This window comes from Xiphophorus hellerii, chromosome 20, assembly GCF_003331165.1.
Source record: "Xiphophorus hellerii strain 12219 chromosome 20, Xiphophorus_hellerii-4.1, whole genome shotgun sequence".
NCBI lineage: Eukaryota > Metazoa > Chordata > Actinopteri > Cyprinodontiformes > Poeciliidae > Xiphophorus > Xiphophorus hellerii.
The window spans coordinates 16002684-16019635 of record NC_045691.1 but is presented as its reverse complement, the minus strand read 5'-3'; the positions used below and the strand labels follow the sequence as shown (position 1 = coordinate 16019635).

At 36.6% G+C, this 16952-nt stretch overlaps 1 protein-coding gene across 14 annotated transcripts in view; it reads left to right on the top strand.

The window, feature by feature from the left end:
- Window positions 1-16141, top strand: part of cadpsb (Ca2+-dependent activator protein for secretion b) — a 92128-nt gene extending 75987 nt beyond the window's left edge. For all 14 annotated transcript variants that reach the window (XM_032549653.1, XM_032549654.1, XM_032549656.1 and 11 more), the window contains 7 exons: window positions 840-987; window positions 1095-1169; window positions 1271-1354; window positions 2389-2421; window positions 2563-2670; window positions 14630-14734; window positions 14818-16141. In XM_032549653.1, coding sequence (XP_032405544.1) covers window positions 840-987; window positions 1095-1169; window positions 1271-1354; window positions 2389-2421; window positions 2563-2670; window positions 14630-14734; window positions 14818-14991 — 727 coding nt within the window. In that variant the 3' untranslated portion in view covers window positions 14992-16141. The remainder of the gene's footprint in view (window positions 1-839; window positions 988-1094; window positions 1170-1270; window positions 1355-2388; window positions 2422-2562; window positions 2671-14629; window positions 14735-14817) is intronic.
- The last annotated feature ends 811 nt before the right edge of the window (window positions 16142-16952 follow it).

The following is a 16952-nucleotide window of genomic DNA, read 5'->3' as shown; positions in this document are numbered from 1 at the left end:
GTGAGTTTTATTGGGATTTAATGGGATGGGACAACAAAAAAGTTCACAACTATGAAGTGAAACCAAAAGTTATGCATAATTTCTGGAATATTTTGGCATTTCTATTTGATCTCTCTTTGCAAAGATTGTGTAAAATCAACTTTTGCTGTAGGTCTGATACTAGCTTAGCACTTTCTTTGCAAATTAGCTCTAATGATGATTTTCCCTCATCTTAGATAATCCCATGAGACACCTTGCATTGATTGAGGAACAGTTTAATTGAGCTGTGGTGAAAAAAACAGCCAAAGTCAAACAAGTTGACACTGACTGCTGAAATATGCCGAGAGCTAAAGCCACAGGAGTTCTCTAAGGGTAGTATTACTTCCTATGTTCGTTCAGCCATGTCTGAAGTTATAATCTGACACAGACAAAAAAGTCAAATGGCACCCAAAAAAAAAAAAAACCACACAAATATGAAGGATGATGATACAAAAGCATAGAAAATGAAGAAATACAGAAAATACCACAGTAAGAATCACTAAAGTTCAGGCAGATTGGCTGGAGAGCACCTGTGAATAGCATTTCCCTAGTCTTGCTATAGATTCTTGTTCACATTGAGGTCGGGACTTTGACTGGGCCATTCTAACACATTAATATGCTTTGCTCTAAGCAATTCAGTTGTAACTCTTATTGTATATTTGTGGTCACATAAAATCTATATAAAATACTTGAGATAGAATTTTGTGGTTGTAATGTGACAGAATGGAAAAGTGCTAAAGGGATTTAAACATGTTTGCAAGGCACTGAGTTATACACATCAGCATATTAATCAAGTACGTTGTCTTTTGCTTGCATTTCAGGACCAGGATGGCATTTGAGTCCAAGCTGACAAAGAGTAGTAAGTCCACAGACTTCCGTATTTCTCCATCTTTATGCACCATGTTCAATGTGATGGTGGACGCTAAGGACCAATCAGCCAAACTATGTGCCATGGAAATGGGCCAAGAGGTAAAACCTCCCACTGATATATTCATGAGATGTTGAAGGGTCATGTTCTGTGTTCTGAGTCCACTTTAATTATTATTTTTTTATTATTTGTATTTTATTTTATGTAGAAACAATTACACTCCCAGATAGATGAATTGATTGAGGAGAGTGTGAAGGACATGATCCAACTTCTGGTTGCAAAGGTACAGAATTCATTTATTATTTTGTAAACAATGTGGGCATATAGAAAAACTAAGAAAGTTTATTTTAAAATGCTTGTAAATCTTCTCTTTTTGTTTGTCAGTTTGTTGCTATTCTAGAGGGAGTGTTGGCCAAAATTTCCAGATATGATGAAGGAACCCTTTTTTCTTCTTTCCTCTCTTTCACGGTGAGATGAGGCTCTATCTCCAACACTTCAAACTGTTTTACTCCTCACAAAGAATAACATTGAAAACATAGACGCCTGATTTTATTTTGCAAGATAAAAGCACCACATATCACATGCAAGAAGTTATGTCCAACATGTAGTCAATAAACTATTTCCTGCTCTGAAGTGTAAAGCACAACAAAAGTTATTAGTTTTTTTAAGTGTTGTTGTTTTTAAACTGGATACATCAAACCTAACGTGGAAAAACAAGTAGTGAACCAAGTCAGGAAATTATTTCACAAGTAATGAAGCCACCATAGAAGTAAATTAAAAGCTGTTCAGTTGAATTTAGATGGGGTTATTTGGACCCCACAAGCTTTTAAGAGTTTTTTTTTCCTGTTGTTTTGGGAACTGACGGTCTGACGGCAAGAGAGAAAGCAGAGAAACCATAACACAAAGCTAAGAAAAACTAAAAGTCTAGGAAAGACTGTTTAGCAAAACTACTTGGGAAGTATTTGTTTGGGAAAATGCACAAAGTGATGGACTCTATGTAGGAAAGAGACATATCTAAACAGAAACAGTGTCTAAAGTATTTTTGATTGAGGAAAAATGTTTACAAACAAATTATCCACAAGCCTAATTTTAGCAGTAGCCCTGGCAGGAATTTCAATCAAGAATAAAGACAAACACTCCACCAGCAGTAATTTCTTCAGGAAAGATTAAAAAAAGTCACACAATTCTTCCTTCTAGTTTTGTCAATTGAAGAAACTGACTCTGTTATCAATTGCTAACTTCTGGAAAAAGCCCACAGGTGTTTTTATTTATGTAAATGAGACCAAGTGCAAATTTTCTGCAAATTGTCCAACACTTAAAATAAGATTTGTTGCCTTTTGCACCTTTGGACGTGTAAGATATTTGTAAGATCTCTGGTATTTGTTGTTAGAGAACGGAGGGTTTGTTAAAACTATGTTCATAGTTTTCAAACTAGTGCAACACAAACGATAATGCCAACATTCTCAATGCCAACAGTCTGACACATTTTGTTCTTATTTCAGGTGAAAGCTGCCTCAAAATATGTGGATGTACCTGTAAGTTCAGTAGCATCACCATTTTATGTTTATAAGTTTATGCTGTTGCTGCCTCTCTGAAAACCGTCCAGTGGCACCCGTTGTGTTTCAGTGTGGCGTCGTCTGCTGAGTCATGACAGTGTTGTGCCTCTGTTTTCACAGAAACCTGGGATGGACGTGGCAGATGGCTACGTGACCTTTATGCGCCACTCTCAGGACATGCTCCGTGAAAAGGTCAATGAGGAGGTGTATATAGAAAGGTTATTTGATGTAAGTAAGATGCCGTCTCCTCCTCTCAGTAAAGGGAGGGACCTACCAAAATGTGGCAAAACAACAGGGCAGAGAGGGATAAGTCCCATTTTGAGACCAGGAAGTGTGCTTCAGCCTGGTGGAAGAGGCTTTTTCTGATCCTCTCTACTTCTCTTCTCTACTTCTCTCTCTTTTTCTGTCTCTTTTCTCTGTAAATCACAGCTGCCCTCTGCATTCTGATGTGCATTGCCACAGTGCTTTTGGGCCTTTGTGTATTTAAAAAAAAGAAAAAAAATCTTTACTTACAAAGAGTCCATAAAAGCATCATCTAAAAAAGGATTATCTGAAGCAGTGCTCTCTGTGGGGAAAAAAAAACAGAACTCTCTTTAGTGCTCTAATGCCAGAACACCAACTAATAGATACGATTTTCTTTCACTCCAACACTCCCAGGTTTCAAACATTATGGCACGAATTATATTAGGTGACACTGCAGGGTGTCTCACATAATGGTGGCCTATTCAGAGGCTAACATATCTGGCAGCCTTTATCTGTCAGAGCAATGGTTCCCAACCCGAGGCTCCAAATATATTATATAAATGGTCATTAAAGCAGGAAATACAGGAGAAAGGAATGCAGGGTACTAGTGAGTCCCAGTCTGAGGCTTTATAGAAATCAGTGCCATGTATAATAAATGTCTAAAGATTCAGTAGCTTTAAAGTGCAGTAAAATCTCTACATTTTGTGAATTTTATATCTATTATATTTATGCTATAATTCTACAGCACCTAGATTACTCTACCATAACATTTCTAATCCTGTCATCTCTGGACAGCACATTTTAATCTTTTGCTGTCCAGACAATGCACCACTTAAATCAATAGTTTACAGCTTCTTGATTTGTTTCCAAACATAAAAATGCTTTTTACCATTAACAAGGATCAGTTCTAAATTCATTTCACTCGGGTTGAAATAAAAAAAATAATTACTTGGTCTTTGCCAGCTTTTTCGTATCAGTTTAATTGGTTTATGTTTTCTTAGTTTACATAAGTTCTTGTAATTCCAGAAGTTGCTCTTACTTAGATATTTTAATGTTCCTGTCATCAAAAAACAAAATAAACGTAAGGAATTCATAGCATAAGGTCATCCATTAAGACTACATTTGTAGTTATTATCAAACTTAAAGAGTTCCTTCATAAAATCTTGTCTTTTAAAAACACATTCCTTCATAAAATCTTGTTTTTTGAAAACACATCAGCAAACAAAATTGCCATCAATTAAAGACAACATATGTGGTGTTATACTGATGTGCTTGATCCATTTTTTATGACAACTCATTAATAATTTGGCTTGAAACATATTTCAGTGCAGTTCCTGTTAATGGTTTGTGAAAAAACATGAGGAAAATGTTGTTCTACTTGATGAATTTAGCATTTTTCTCTGAACGATGTGCGACGAAAACATTGGTAGCCATCTCATGACCCTGAGAGGCGAGGAGATACATCAGTTTACACAGTCTCTATTTCACTCTAAATATAGGAACACTCGTTGTTTTTTTATTTTTAAGGAAAACACAGCTTGATTAAAATGTATATCTTCTACAGCACAGGTATGTAAACAGTATACACAAAAATAGGGGTTTTAAAATGTTAGCTGCACAAAATGTAGCTGTTAGTTGAGCATAATAACACTGTGTGTGTTTCTGACATAAAATCAAAGACTATATATACACCAACATCAGGTTTTGAGGTTAATCCAGGGGGCAACATAGATAGATTTAAAAATGGCTTTATTGGCATCCTGATCCAATTTATTATGTGGACAGAGTGAAATATTAGATACCCGTCATGCTTACTCCAACTGTAACTGCAAAAACATCAATGAAAGACAATGAACTAATGAATAAAAGCATCTTATGCAACACAGAAAGTAAGATACACACTCTTGATGAACTCCTGTTCGTCTCAAAATATTTGATTTGATATTTGATACAGCCTTCCCCTGAATAAACACGATTTAAAGTTCAACAAAATAGTTTCCAGAGTTCTCTGTTTTACATTTGTCAGCTCACTCTGAGCTGAAAACCCTCCTCTATGTTTTAGCAGCTGGCCTCTCACCTATTCACCGCCTGCAGGTTCCAAATGAATAAATTATGTGTACACAGAAAAACACACCTGTTGCTCCAAAGAGAAAATATTTCTATATGGAAGACCATATAGCATGCTTATGTACTGTAAATGTTTATTTAAGAACCAGTTGAACCTGATCTGCTGAAAGAATGTCCAGATTTTAAATTCTGCAATATATGCCCATCCATGCACATAGACATGTTTATTAATAGGTACAATTAAGTTTCTGAAACTGTGCTTTAAATATTTAAGTATGTAGTTAATTCAGTCCGCCCTCTAGGAGCTGCAGTCTTGTGTTTTGCCCATTCATCAGGATGCCTGGTGCAGTAAGGAGATGTCAGTCGGTTCTACATTTTTACTCTTTTTCTCTAAAACTAACTATGGAAATATTTTTTAGCATTTCCAGTTAATTGTGAATTTTATTGTTACATTATTTGGTATTTTTAATATTTTATAGTGCAGAATATCAAAATAATTGTTTTTTTTAGTTGAGTACAGGTAGATGCAGTTTTCACAAACATTTTAGACCACTATTTATTTATGTTTGTTTTTCCAAAACTTCTTGCTATGATTCCTTTAAAGTTTTTTGTGGTAGCTCTTTCCCTGATTTACAGTCCAAGCACCTGAATGTGGCAGCATGTCATGCTTAAAAGAATAAGACAATCTGACAAATGGAGAACAAAAAGAAAATATGTCAGGCATAAATGCTAAAGCAGAAGAAAAGTATCTGAAGGGCATGTCTTTAAAAAAATATATAAGATAAAAAATCTCCAGCAAAGATATTCTTCATTCCACAGTCATTTGTCAAGATTTCTTCCAATGTGGCATTTAAGAACGACCTTGTTGGTGTTAAAATACTCCATTATGTCTGTCAGACTTGTTTACTTCATATATTCAACTAAAGAAATGGGAATAAAGTGTGCCTTTGTGACAGGCTGCTGCTAACTAAAAGTCTAAAGATCCAATTTAAACTTGACTCTTTGTGAGGTTGTCTGTGGACAAAATGTTGGCTCTTCTTTTAATGCCTGAATGATTCATAGGTCAGAGTTAAGTGCCTTAATAAATAAAAGGGTCAGGTGCTGAACTAAATACGAAAAAACAGAGAGCTATTCAAGACAAACAGAAAGATTTTCAGAAAGCCAGAAGAAATATCGATCCTAAACACTTTATAAGATTACATGAAAGTCTGACTCCCTGGGAAAATATAAAGAGATTACTTTTTTCTGTTGTTTTGAACAAATTGCCCCACTGGCCCCCAGCTGTGCTTTAAAATTAAACTAAGGCCATTTGAAATAGGAACCTACACTCAGATTAAAGATTATAAAACAGAACAGACTTATTCTGTTCTGTTTTACAAGGCATAAAAACTTGTAAAAGTTTTTATGCCTTAAATTATTTCACGATTTGTCACACTATGGTCTCAAAGCTTAATGTTTTTCTAATGATGATTTATTGTTTTGGACCAACTGTAAAGCTGTACGTAGCTGGGAGAATCTGTTGGCAGGCCAACAGTGCACTCCACAACTTTGGCCTTCATGGAAAAGCAGCAAGAAGAACGACAAAGAAAGTGACAAGAGCTTTCTTCTGCATAGCAGCCAAAAAGTTATGTTTTACTTTCACCTAACTAGAGCATTCAATCTGTCTCAGCTGAAAAAAACATCCCCAGAGCATGATAATGTCACTGCCATGCAATACATTGTGATGGTACGTCACATTAAAATCTAATAAAATAAATCAAACTTTGCTGTTATTATGTAACAAAATGTGGAGAAGGTTCAATGGAAACTCGACACAAGCCGAAAGAGTTGGGAACCAGTGTCTAGCAGAGAGAGCACTGTCTTAACAAACATAATCCTGACGGGATACATTGGCAGAAATGTGTCCTCCATGTGTGATTTTGGTTGACACATACTGCTGTGACGTGTGTGCTTCATGTCATTCAGTGACTGTTTGTACAGAGCAGCGTCTGCTCAGGTGTGTGACAGCTCTGTGGGTAGACACTTTTCTCTGTGAGGCAGTGGCGTGGACGTTTAATGTCTGACAGACGCTCAGAAGGCCCCCTTTGGTTTTCTATTTCTGTGTTGGCTGTAGAAGAAGGAGTCCTGTGCCAGACAAACTTGATAGTTTTTTTGTTTTTGTTTTGTTTTTTAGTTGTGTTTTGTTTTTTGTCCTGGCACAAGGCATAAAGCTGTTGTGAAGTGGGTCTGCTTTTCGTCTTTGAGGTCCCCACGGGGTTACCATGTCTCTCTGTGTTTCATCACTGTTTTCTTTAAATGTGGCGTTTTACCCTTTGTGTCCTCTGTGTGGCCCCAGAGTGCTCTGAAGTCCCACCGAGCACTGTCATGTTGAGTCAAAAGATTTCTCTAAGCTGTGAACATGTCAGTTATGGCAAATTTAAACTGCATGTTAACTAAGCTTTTCTGTTTTTTTTGCTCCTCTTTTGAATTAGATGCATGCCTCTCGATTCATCTGCATGCACAGAAAAGTCATTCCTTGTTGCTGCAAAGGCTCTACTTTATCTGTCTTTCTTTCACTAATTTATTTCAATCCTTTTTAATCTCCTCTTTTCTGATTAACACCATTCCTGCTGCCTCCTTCTGTAAAGGAAAAAAAAAGTGGCACTTATCTCTAGTGTTGCGTTGCGTTGTTTTATCACATTATGTTGGTTGGCATGATTTTTAGAGTCAAATAATCTTCCTGTGTACATCTTCTAGCATGACCCTCCTCCTCAGAGCTCTGCCTCATTTGCACATAGAGCAGCCTTCCTTAGCACGTATTCTGCGAGGTCTGCATGCACTGCATGCTCAACTCGACTGTGAAGTGGACAGGCATCTGCACCTGATCTAAACAAAACCTTCAGCTAAACAAAAACATGCTACCTGACAACCTGCTAACTCCACACACTTCTAATTTGGGCCTTTCCGCTCCTGCATTCCTGCCTACTCACAGGTTTAAAGTTGATTTTTCTTAAAGGTATGATTTACTGTTTCTATCAGAGATGTGTGCTGTTCTCTGGGAAGCAATGAGCCGAAGCAAACCGCAGAAAAAAAGCTCCAAGAAAACAGCACCCTGCTCCCCTCTGCCTGCTAACCATTTACTCACTCTCATCCTATTTTCTTTCGCTAATGAACTCCTATCACGAGTATAATTTCATTTTCCCCCGCAGTTGTTTCGTATCTGCTGTGTCGGGCGTTTCCACTTGAATAAATTATAAATAAAGGCTAAGTAATTGCCTTCAGTAATAGATGGGCCATGCAGATTTTTTTTTTTTTTTTTTACTAAATATTGATTTCAACATTTTCTAGGAGTTCAAAAGGTAATTGCAGTTTAAAACACATAATTCTTTTAGCACTTTATGACTTGCTTTTGTTTTACTAGCTCCCTCCAGCAGGTGCAGAATCAGTGAGCACCTTTAAGAAGCTCTTTCTGAGTCATCTGTGAGGGTTTCTTTGGGAAATAATAACTAGAACAACCAGTTTTATTTGCAGTAGCAGCTGATAGACAGTCGAGTTTTTTTGTAAGTTGTCTGCAGTTGGCGTAGAACATTCTTTACAGTTGTTGACAACCCTGGAAAAGATGTGAAGATCAGCTTTTAAATAAATATGGTTTTTATTGCAGTATTTTAATGTTCTTTTACTCTACATGGAAATATAAATCTTATATTAAGAAACATAATTCTTTTAAAATATCAGATTATGTATACACTATGAATATGTTTCACTGGTGTTTATTTTTTTCATCAGTAACATTTCACAAGGTGGGACCATAAAGGAGAAATTTATTTTTTACAAATTGACTAGAATGACCATCAGCCTGCACCTGCTGTTAAGCTTGTGTCTCACTGTTTTTCTACAAGATTGAAGAAAAATAAAGGCTAAGGAAGAAGGTTGATTTTATGTCTGGTGAAGCATTTTCATCATGATTTGGATCACTGCAATGTAAATTACCCGATAATTACCTGCTTTCAGTTTTTCTGTTAGAGTCCACCAGAACTGTATTTAAATTCTCCTGGCATTTCAAAGAGCTCATGATGCCATGGACTCTAGAGACTTTGGAAGGTAAACAGGCCCTCAGCATCACAGATCCTCAGTCCATGCTTAACAAAGGGAACGGGATTCGCTTACACATTTTCATCTTTTGGATCAAACCTGATCTACCAGGAACCTGGTAGATCAGGACCTGGTGTCCTGGTGAGCTAAGTAGCTTTTAGCTAACTCCAAATGGTTTTGTTTGTAATGATCAGACAAAGAGAATTGTTTCTTGGCATGCTTACCAATCCAATAGTTAGTATGGAAATAGTGTTTGGATACTTGGATAGTATATGGAGGTTGTGTAAATTCAAGATGCCACTCTTTGCTGCAGTTTCAACATACCAGAACACAAACCAGTACTTGTTTGGTGGTTGTCTGTTCCACATGAAAATAAGTTATTTATTTATTTTATTTTATTTTTATGTTTTGAAAACCTTAAAGTATCCGTAATACAAACGAAGGGACTCCACTGACAGAAAGCAGAAAGGCTTATTATGGAGGTGTCCTCTAAAAGTCTAAACTAACTTTCTTCTTTTCCATGCAAGAGATTTTAGTGTTCCTATAATGAGATTTGAAGATTTCTTTACCTCCTTTACATTGCTGCTTATTGTGTGCTTCAGAAAGATACATTTGGGTTTTTGTCCAGCCTTGTTTGCCACATTCCAGTTTATAGATGTTTTAATTATTGGTCTAACTGTAGGAAAGGGCACATTTGGATGAGTGTCTTATTTCTTGTCATTATTTCCTGACCCACAGTGAGCAACACACACCTGTCTTACTTAAATAGAATGTTCTCTGGTCTTTCCCATTTTGAAACTTTGCTAGGTTGCATAATATTCTGCAATATGTCAGTGTAATTGAATAGTATGGTAAAAATTATTAATGAACCATTTCAAACTCTCTTTTAAACCTAAATAAAGTGAAGACCAAATTACTGACAATTCAGTTGCATTTACTAGATAGGAATTATTAGGGAGGCTAATAAGTGTGCTACCAGTTTTTTTAAAATGACGATGGATTTTCTAAGTGAATTACCGTACTCAAATTAAATGTTTAAAGTGTTTTCATTATAAAATCATCATACTGCAATTAAAGATGAATTCATTTTAAGGTTTGCTATTCATATCCTTACCAGAGGTGTCAATAAGTGTAGGCAGGCGTTGTGACTGTATCATTTTCCAATGTTTTAGTTTTTAAATTTCATTGGTATTCGCTAAAATCTTCAGTTAAATCATTTTCAGTAGCTGCTCAATCAGACTTAAGATTCCATGAAAGAATCACTTTGACATTTTTAAAATGCACATATTTCTGAGCCGGATTATATATACTCTCCTCGACTTCTGTCTGTCTTATATCCGAGGCTGGATCCAGGACACACTGGCTTAGTTTAGCATACATACATAAACAAGAAAATGGCCAATCTGTCTCCACCCAGCAGTAACCAAATCCTCCAACTGGGCCGTAAGCTCTTATTGTGTAATCACTGCTGCGCTGAACTATTTCTGAGTAACAATCTGGAGCTTCTTCCTTGGAGACTGTATGGAATGGATCAAAGAAACTGCAAGCTTCTGGAAGGATTTTGTTACTTTTTGGGCAGAGCTGGGCTCAAACTAAGCCACCTAAAAGCACCAGGGATCAGAGCTTCAGCATCTTCTAATTTATCAAAATGAACCAAACATGCTGTTTCTTGAAATACAGCTAATCCTGTGCTTCAAGTTTACAACAAAGATGGAGTAGGTTCAGCAGTTTCCTTGAGAAATTTCTGTCTTGTTGGTACAAAGTGAGCAGTTTCCTGCACCCAGCACTCAATGTGCAGATGCACTGAATTTTTACCCTGTCCATTTAATAATAATTTCTTTACTACTCAAACATTGCAGCAGTGATAGTAAATAAGTACAAGTCATACATATAAACAGATTTTAGGAATTGTCCATGTTGATAGCAAATGGAGACAGACGTTGATCTGAGACTTAGAATCAGCAGGCAACATCTTACCTGCAGTATACTTTGGCTCTATGCCTGAAAATGATGTTACCTACGCTAGAGTTAATATTTGATCCAATATGTTGGTTTTCTTGGATAGAAATCATTTTCTGACATTTTGGAATATAATTTAATTTGAATCAATCTGGATTCCTTGATCAGAACATAAACATAACATTGAAATGAGTTGTAGTTGTCATAAGGTACCTGAAATCTGTTCTGGAACTAGCTGTACGCTGATTAGCCGTTAGCGCAACTCTCCACGCAGAACCTTTTGATGTTTCTGCAAACTCTGAATAAGATCAATCTATCTTGTTTAGCAGTTAGGTAAAATTTGATGATCCACAGAAATGGCTGATCTTCTATAGGAGATAACACTTACCCTATACTACAAAGTTGGTTCAACATATCTCAATTTTTTAAAAGAGATATGCCAAAACCAACTCAAACATTAAATGATGTTTGAGTTGGTTTTGGCAACTCAAAACCAACTCAAATGATAATTCTCTGTCACTGCTTTACCAGGCATTTGTCACTGCAGAAGCTGAGCTGCAACAGATATTTTGGGATATTTTGAAAAGATTCTGTCACATAAACATTGCAGCTCTGACATGTCATTTGCATCGCACATGTGGGACCTTTGCCACAGCATTTACACGGCCGCTCCTGAATAAGAACAAGACAAGAGAAATGCACAGTCTGTGCTGATGAATATTAATTTACTTCATCATGCTGGATGCTTGAAAGTGGAATTACAACTGATAACTTTATTTACCTTTTCATCAATTTGGTTAAGAATTTTCTGACCAGTTGCAGATATTTATTCTAGGACAGAAAGTTAATCTTTAAATAAAAAAAGAAAATAATGGCTCAGTGATGTCACAGCAAAAGGAGCATTTTGACAGAGGAATATTATGAATGATTCTTACCCATATGCACCATTCATAATGGGAACACATGAAGAGTGATTCTCGTACTAATTCCGGCTGCTTTAAATCTTCTTTGCACAGGGACAACAGATGAAAAATGACCTTTTGGGTAATTATGGCCTATTTAGAAAAAATGTTAATTAATGTGCATAGTCTCTACCAAATAAATTAACTTAAATTATCAACAAAGGTAAAACCAAAGCAGTCCAAAAAGCAAGTGCATTGTCTTTTAGTTATTTTTATTGCCATCCAGACTTATATTACATTTAAATTGCCCTGATCCAGAGTAGTTTAGTTACCATAGTAACAAAGCCAGCTAAGAGGTGAACCAATGGTGTTGTAATACTGAAAATCCTGACTTTATCTGGATAAACCACTAATTCTGCTTTGAAGCCCAGCTCCCTGAGAACAAAGTAACAGATTATGAAAAAAAATGTTCTCAACATGACAACAAGATGTCAAGATGACAACAATGAGACACAGCAGCTAACTTGAACTTCTTGAGATTCTTTACATTTTTTCCAAGATGCCATTTGTCCCGAATTTTTGTAATTTACTTTAGTTTTAGCATGTGTTGTTTTTTAGTTTTCTGTGGTTTCTTCTTGTAATGACAATGCTGCATCTAATTGTGGCTAATTTCTAATCAGTTTCCTTCATTCACATAGCACCAATTCACAACAATTTGTTTTCTAAAGTTGGGCTGCAGGACATTAGAAATCTTGCAATGGAGATAATATTAGTAAATTCACCAATGTCAATATCAGGTGTGGAAATAAGCCTATTTTCTTCTTTCCTCTCTTTCTAATCTGTGCTTCTATCACTCTTCAGCATTTTATTCAATGTCCGTGTGTCCAGTGTGAGCATTATGCTCCCATGAGACTGAGTTTAGTTGGACTAAGTTTCACATTAATATGTAATATAAAATTATATAACAGTTGGAATATACGACACAACAATTATTGCACTTCAAACAATCCTTTGTGATATGAATATTGCACCTCGATATTGCGATGATGATGCTTGCAATATGTCGTTCAACCTTGATATTAAGGAACTTTAAAAATATATAAAACTCTGAAGTGAAACTGAGCTCATTGTTCAGTGTACAGAAAGTTTAACAATCCTCCCTGACTGTAACCAGGCTAAGTAAGCCTGGTTACTTAGCTTACTAAGTAACCAGGCTTAGTTACAGGCTAAGTAAGCCTTAGCCTGTAACTAAGGCTAAGTAAGCCTGGTTACAGGCTAAGTAAGCCTGGTTACAGTCAGGGAGGATTGAACAGAGAAAGGAAAACACAAACAGCCTGAGAAAATAGTATTTTCTCTGATAAAGAGGAACAAAGAGAGTAATCATGGCTTATTGTAGCAACAGCTTTATTCAGTGGTTTCTGTCAGGAAAGTCACAGCTGAGGACAGAAACACTACAATAGATGAGCCTTCTATGCAAAGCCAGGAAATACATGTAAAATCAGCAATAATATCAAATAATGTGCATAAAGAGGAGAACATAGCAAAATGGGCAATGTGAGCAATATGTCCACCAGCCTACAGAGGCAGCTCAGGATAAACTCTAACAATAATCTTTACCAAAAGTGAACATTAGAATCACCTGTTAAGCATATTGTGCAAATTCACCTCAAACTGCATCCAGTCCTCATGCAGCCAAGGTGGTGTTAAAGTCTGTTGGTTCATATTCTACATGTACCAAGAATCAGACTGGAAACTCTGTAAGTACATGAGTCAGAAAAACACAGTTATCCCCAATCAGGCATAATAAATATGCAAATTTACATAAATTGTTTGTTCTATTTTCAAATTAACAATCTTTACTTAAATTAGCATTAGCTTAAAAGCAAGAACATAGCTTTTCATGTAAATGTAAGTGAATTCAGATAGTAAAGGTTTAAGTCTTATATTTTTGGTAATAGATTAACAGAGAGAGTATATTTCTTGTAAGAGTCCCTTCTTTTGTTTTTTCACTATTTACAGTCTGAGGTTTTATTAAATCACACATAAAGTGGCCTGCAGAAGTATTTAGACCCTTTGAACGTTTTCAGACTTTGTCACATTACAACATACTTCAATGTATTTTATTACTATTTTAAGTATTGGAATAATTTTATTATTTGAAGAAAAGCATCCCTACAGCATGATTTAGCCACCACCATGTACCTCATGGTTCTGCCTGAGTCATAGGGGAAGCCCAGTAAAGATCTGGTAATTCTGGTCTGAGGAAACCAATCTTCAACATTTTGGAATACATGTGCAGAAGAAAAATAACACTGCACATCCTTATGAATGCACCATCCCCATGGTGTAACATAGTGGAGGCAGCATCATGCTCTGGGGATGCTTTTCTTCAACAGGGATAGGGAAGCTGCTCAAAGTTGATAATAGATGGATTGTGCTAAAAGTGTTAGCGGATGCTAAACACTTGGCACAATTGCAAATAAAAATGACCAACAATGACAAACAACAAATTAGTAGTGCAAATTTGTTAGGAACACACCCCAACGCCTTGGGCTGTAATTGCAACTGATGTTGGTTCTACAAAGTATTGAGTTGTGGGAGCTGAATGCAAATGCAAGCAACACTTTCTAGATCTTAATTTAGCTAAACAATTTTGAAACTATACTTTATCTTCCACTTTACAATTGTCCGCTTGTTATTGTTGGCATATCTATAAAGTCAAGACAAAATACATTGAAGTTTGTGCTTATAATTTGGCACAATGTAGAAAAATGTTAAGAAATAAAAATGTGTGCACTTGACCATTAATCTTGTAATGTATACTGTATGTGTATAGTTGTAGATGTTTCCATGTGTCTTAAAGGTTAGTTCTATGTCATCATGGTGTCTTGAGCATGTGTGTGGGTGTGTGTTTTGCTGGAGAGTGTTGTGTTTATGTGTTTCAGCAATGGTACACTGCCACTATGAACCTGCTGGGGACCTGGCTCACCGAACGCATGGATCAGCAGCTCCACGTCTACCAGCTCAAGATCCTCATCAGGATCACAAAGGTGAGACCAAAAACACCTAGTGTTGGTCAAATGCCCGGAAATCAGTGGCGCTCCGAGCTGACGGATCTCTTTTCGCCCCGCAGAAAAAGTACAGAGACTTCCGTCTACAGGGTGTCTTGGACTCCACCCTGAACAGCAAGATGTACGAGACGGTGCGCAACAGGCTGACCGTGGAGGAGGCCACTGCTTCAGTGAGGGAAGGAGGCATGCAGGGCATCTCGATGAAGGACAGCGACGAGGAGGATGAAGAGGACTAGAGGCTGCGCACCAACCCCCAAGCCCGTCTGTCTGTCCAAAACCGCCCGTCTCTCCCTTCCACCCCCCTCCCTTTCACACTTTTGACTTTAGTCTGGTTACTGATGCATGTACCAACTCAGATAGCCACTCTAGGACCTCTTTGTCAGCTCGACTTGCCTCTGAAGGAACTATTAAATATAAAGATAGAAATTATACAGAAAAAAAGTCTAAATAAAAATGTTAAAAATAACCATGATTGGCAGTTTAGCTGTGTCATAATAAAGATAGCACCTATCTTTGGTCTTCATTCATTTCTAAATTCATTTCTATGTGTTAACTAAGCAATATGGAGAACCATTTGTTTGACAATGTTGAGTGAGATTAATTGGTGTGTCCCTGTCCAATGCAAACCTATATGGCGCTTCTTTGTCGTATTCTACATTCATTAATGGTACATTGTCGTGATGATGAGTGTGTGGACCCTTTTCTTTGTCTTGTCCGTTTTTAAGTGAATGCCAACTGCTTTGAACTGAAAATAATAAAAAAAAAATAAACTGTATCTGTTTACGGCTGATCCAGATGAAGTGTCGTCTGCTCACTGTTGCTCCTCCGACAGTAAGTCCAGACCTGCATTTCCTATCGTGTCGACGCTACGTGGTCTCACCTCGATTACTAAATTAGACGCTCTCCGACAGGAATCTTGAATTTCGAGTGGGTGTTCAGGAGATGCAATATGCCCATAGATCCATTTTGATAACTTGGAAGATTCTATTTTTATTTCAACATTTAAAAAAGGCGTGGAAACAGGTTCTATTTTAATTGAGTTGCACTTTTACAGACAAAAAAAGAGCAAAAAGAATTTTTTTTATTGAAAAAAAAAAGTTGGTCTGTCTTTGTTCTGTAATTGTGTAGAATGAGATGTCTGGCATTTGTTTGGGTCTCACTGTTGTTTTGTATATATTATATAAATATATATAAATATAAAAATGCTGTACATTGCATTCTGAGCCATCGCTGCATGCCTGTGGGTTCCTACCCTCTCCCTAAATGCTTTCTGTTTTCTGTGTGAACTAGCTGGTGGATTCATTCTTGCTTTTTTGCCTTATGAAAGCCAACAGTTGTAATATGCAAGAGCTGTGGCCTCTAAATAAAAATTACTGTACATGTGCATCTTCTGTCCTGATTAACAGCTTTGCCAAACGCAACTGCAGACTGAACCAGTTGTACATCAGTACATTAGAATAGCTTGAGAGAAAATGGAATCTTTTAAAGTAATTTATTTGAAAAAGTGAAACTCATTTGTGGGGAGTCCAGAGTGCAGCTGGGGAACATTTGCAGCCCCAGGAATTATTCTGTCACCAAGCATTTATCAACAGTTGAACAAGTTTTGCCAGCCATCACAGAAAGTTAATAGAGATGGACACATTTTTTTAGGTTAAGATTGTTACTGGTAAAATTATTAAGCTTAATTTAATAACCACACTTTTTTAAATTCATTTTAATTACATAACAGACTTGGTTGCTTCACATTCATATCAGGACTGTTATTCTTTTACCTGTTGCTTGTGCACTTCTTTCTACTTTACAGCCTTTTTTAAATAGACATGTCAGCTTACAAAAATTCTGCAAATCATGCTACAGTTTGGGGCTGCTTTTTCATGAGTTACTGTATCAGTGCAACAAGACATGGAAGTGATTAGCATTTATGTCTGCTGAAGTAAGAAAGCACATGTTGCTTTAATAGCAGCTGTCAAGTTTGTGTCTCTAATCTTCCTTTGAAAGAGTAGGTCAGTTTAGGTTAGTTAATGACCAAAGTTATTAACTAGGTAGTATATACAGTATATTATGTTTGGCAGTGTATGCAAGTTTCTACCGGGAGAAAAATAACACGTCCATCAAGCTTAATTTTGCTCGAAACCCCATTTTCTGAAACACTTCTTACTTCCACTAAACTTTTTATTGATACGCTTGGATCCTGCAC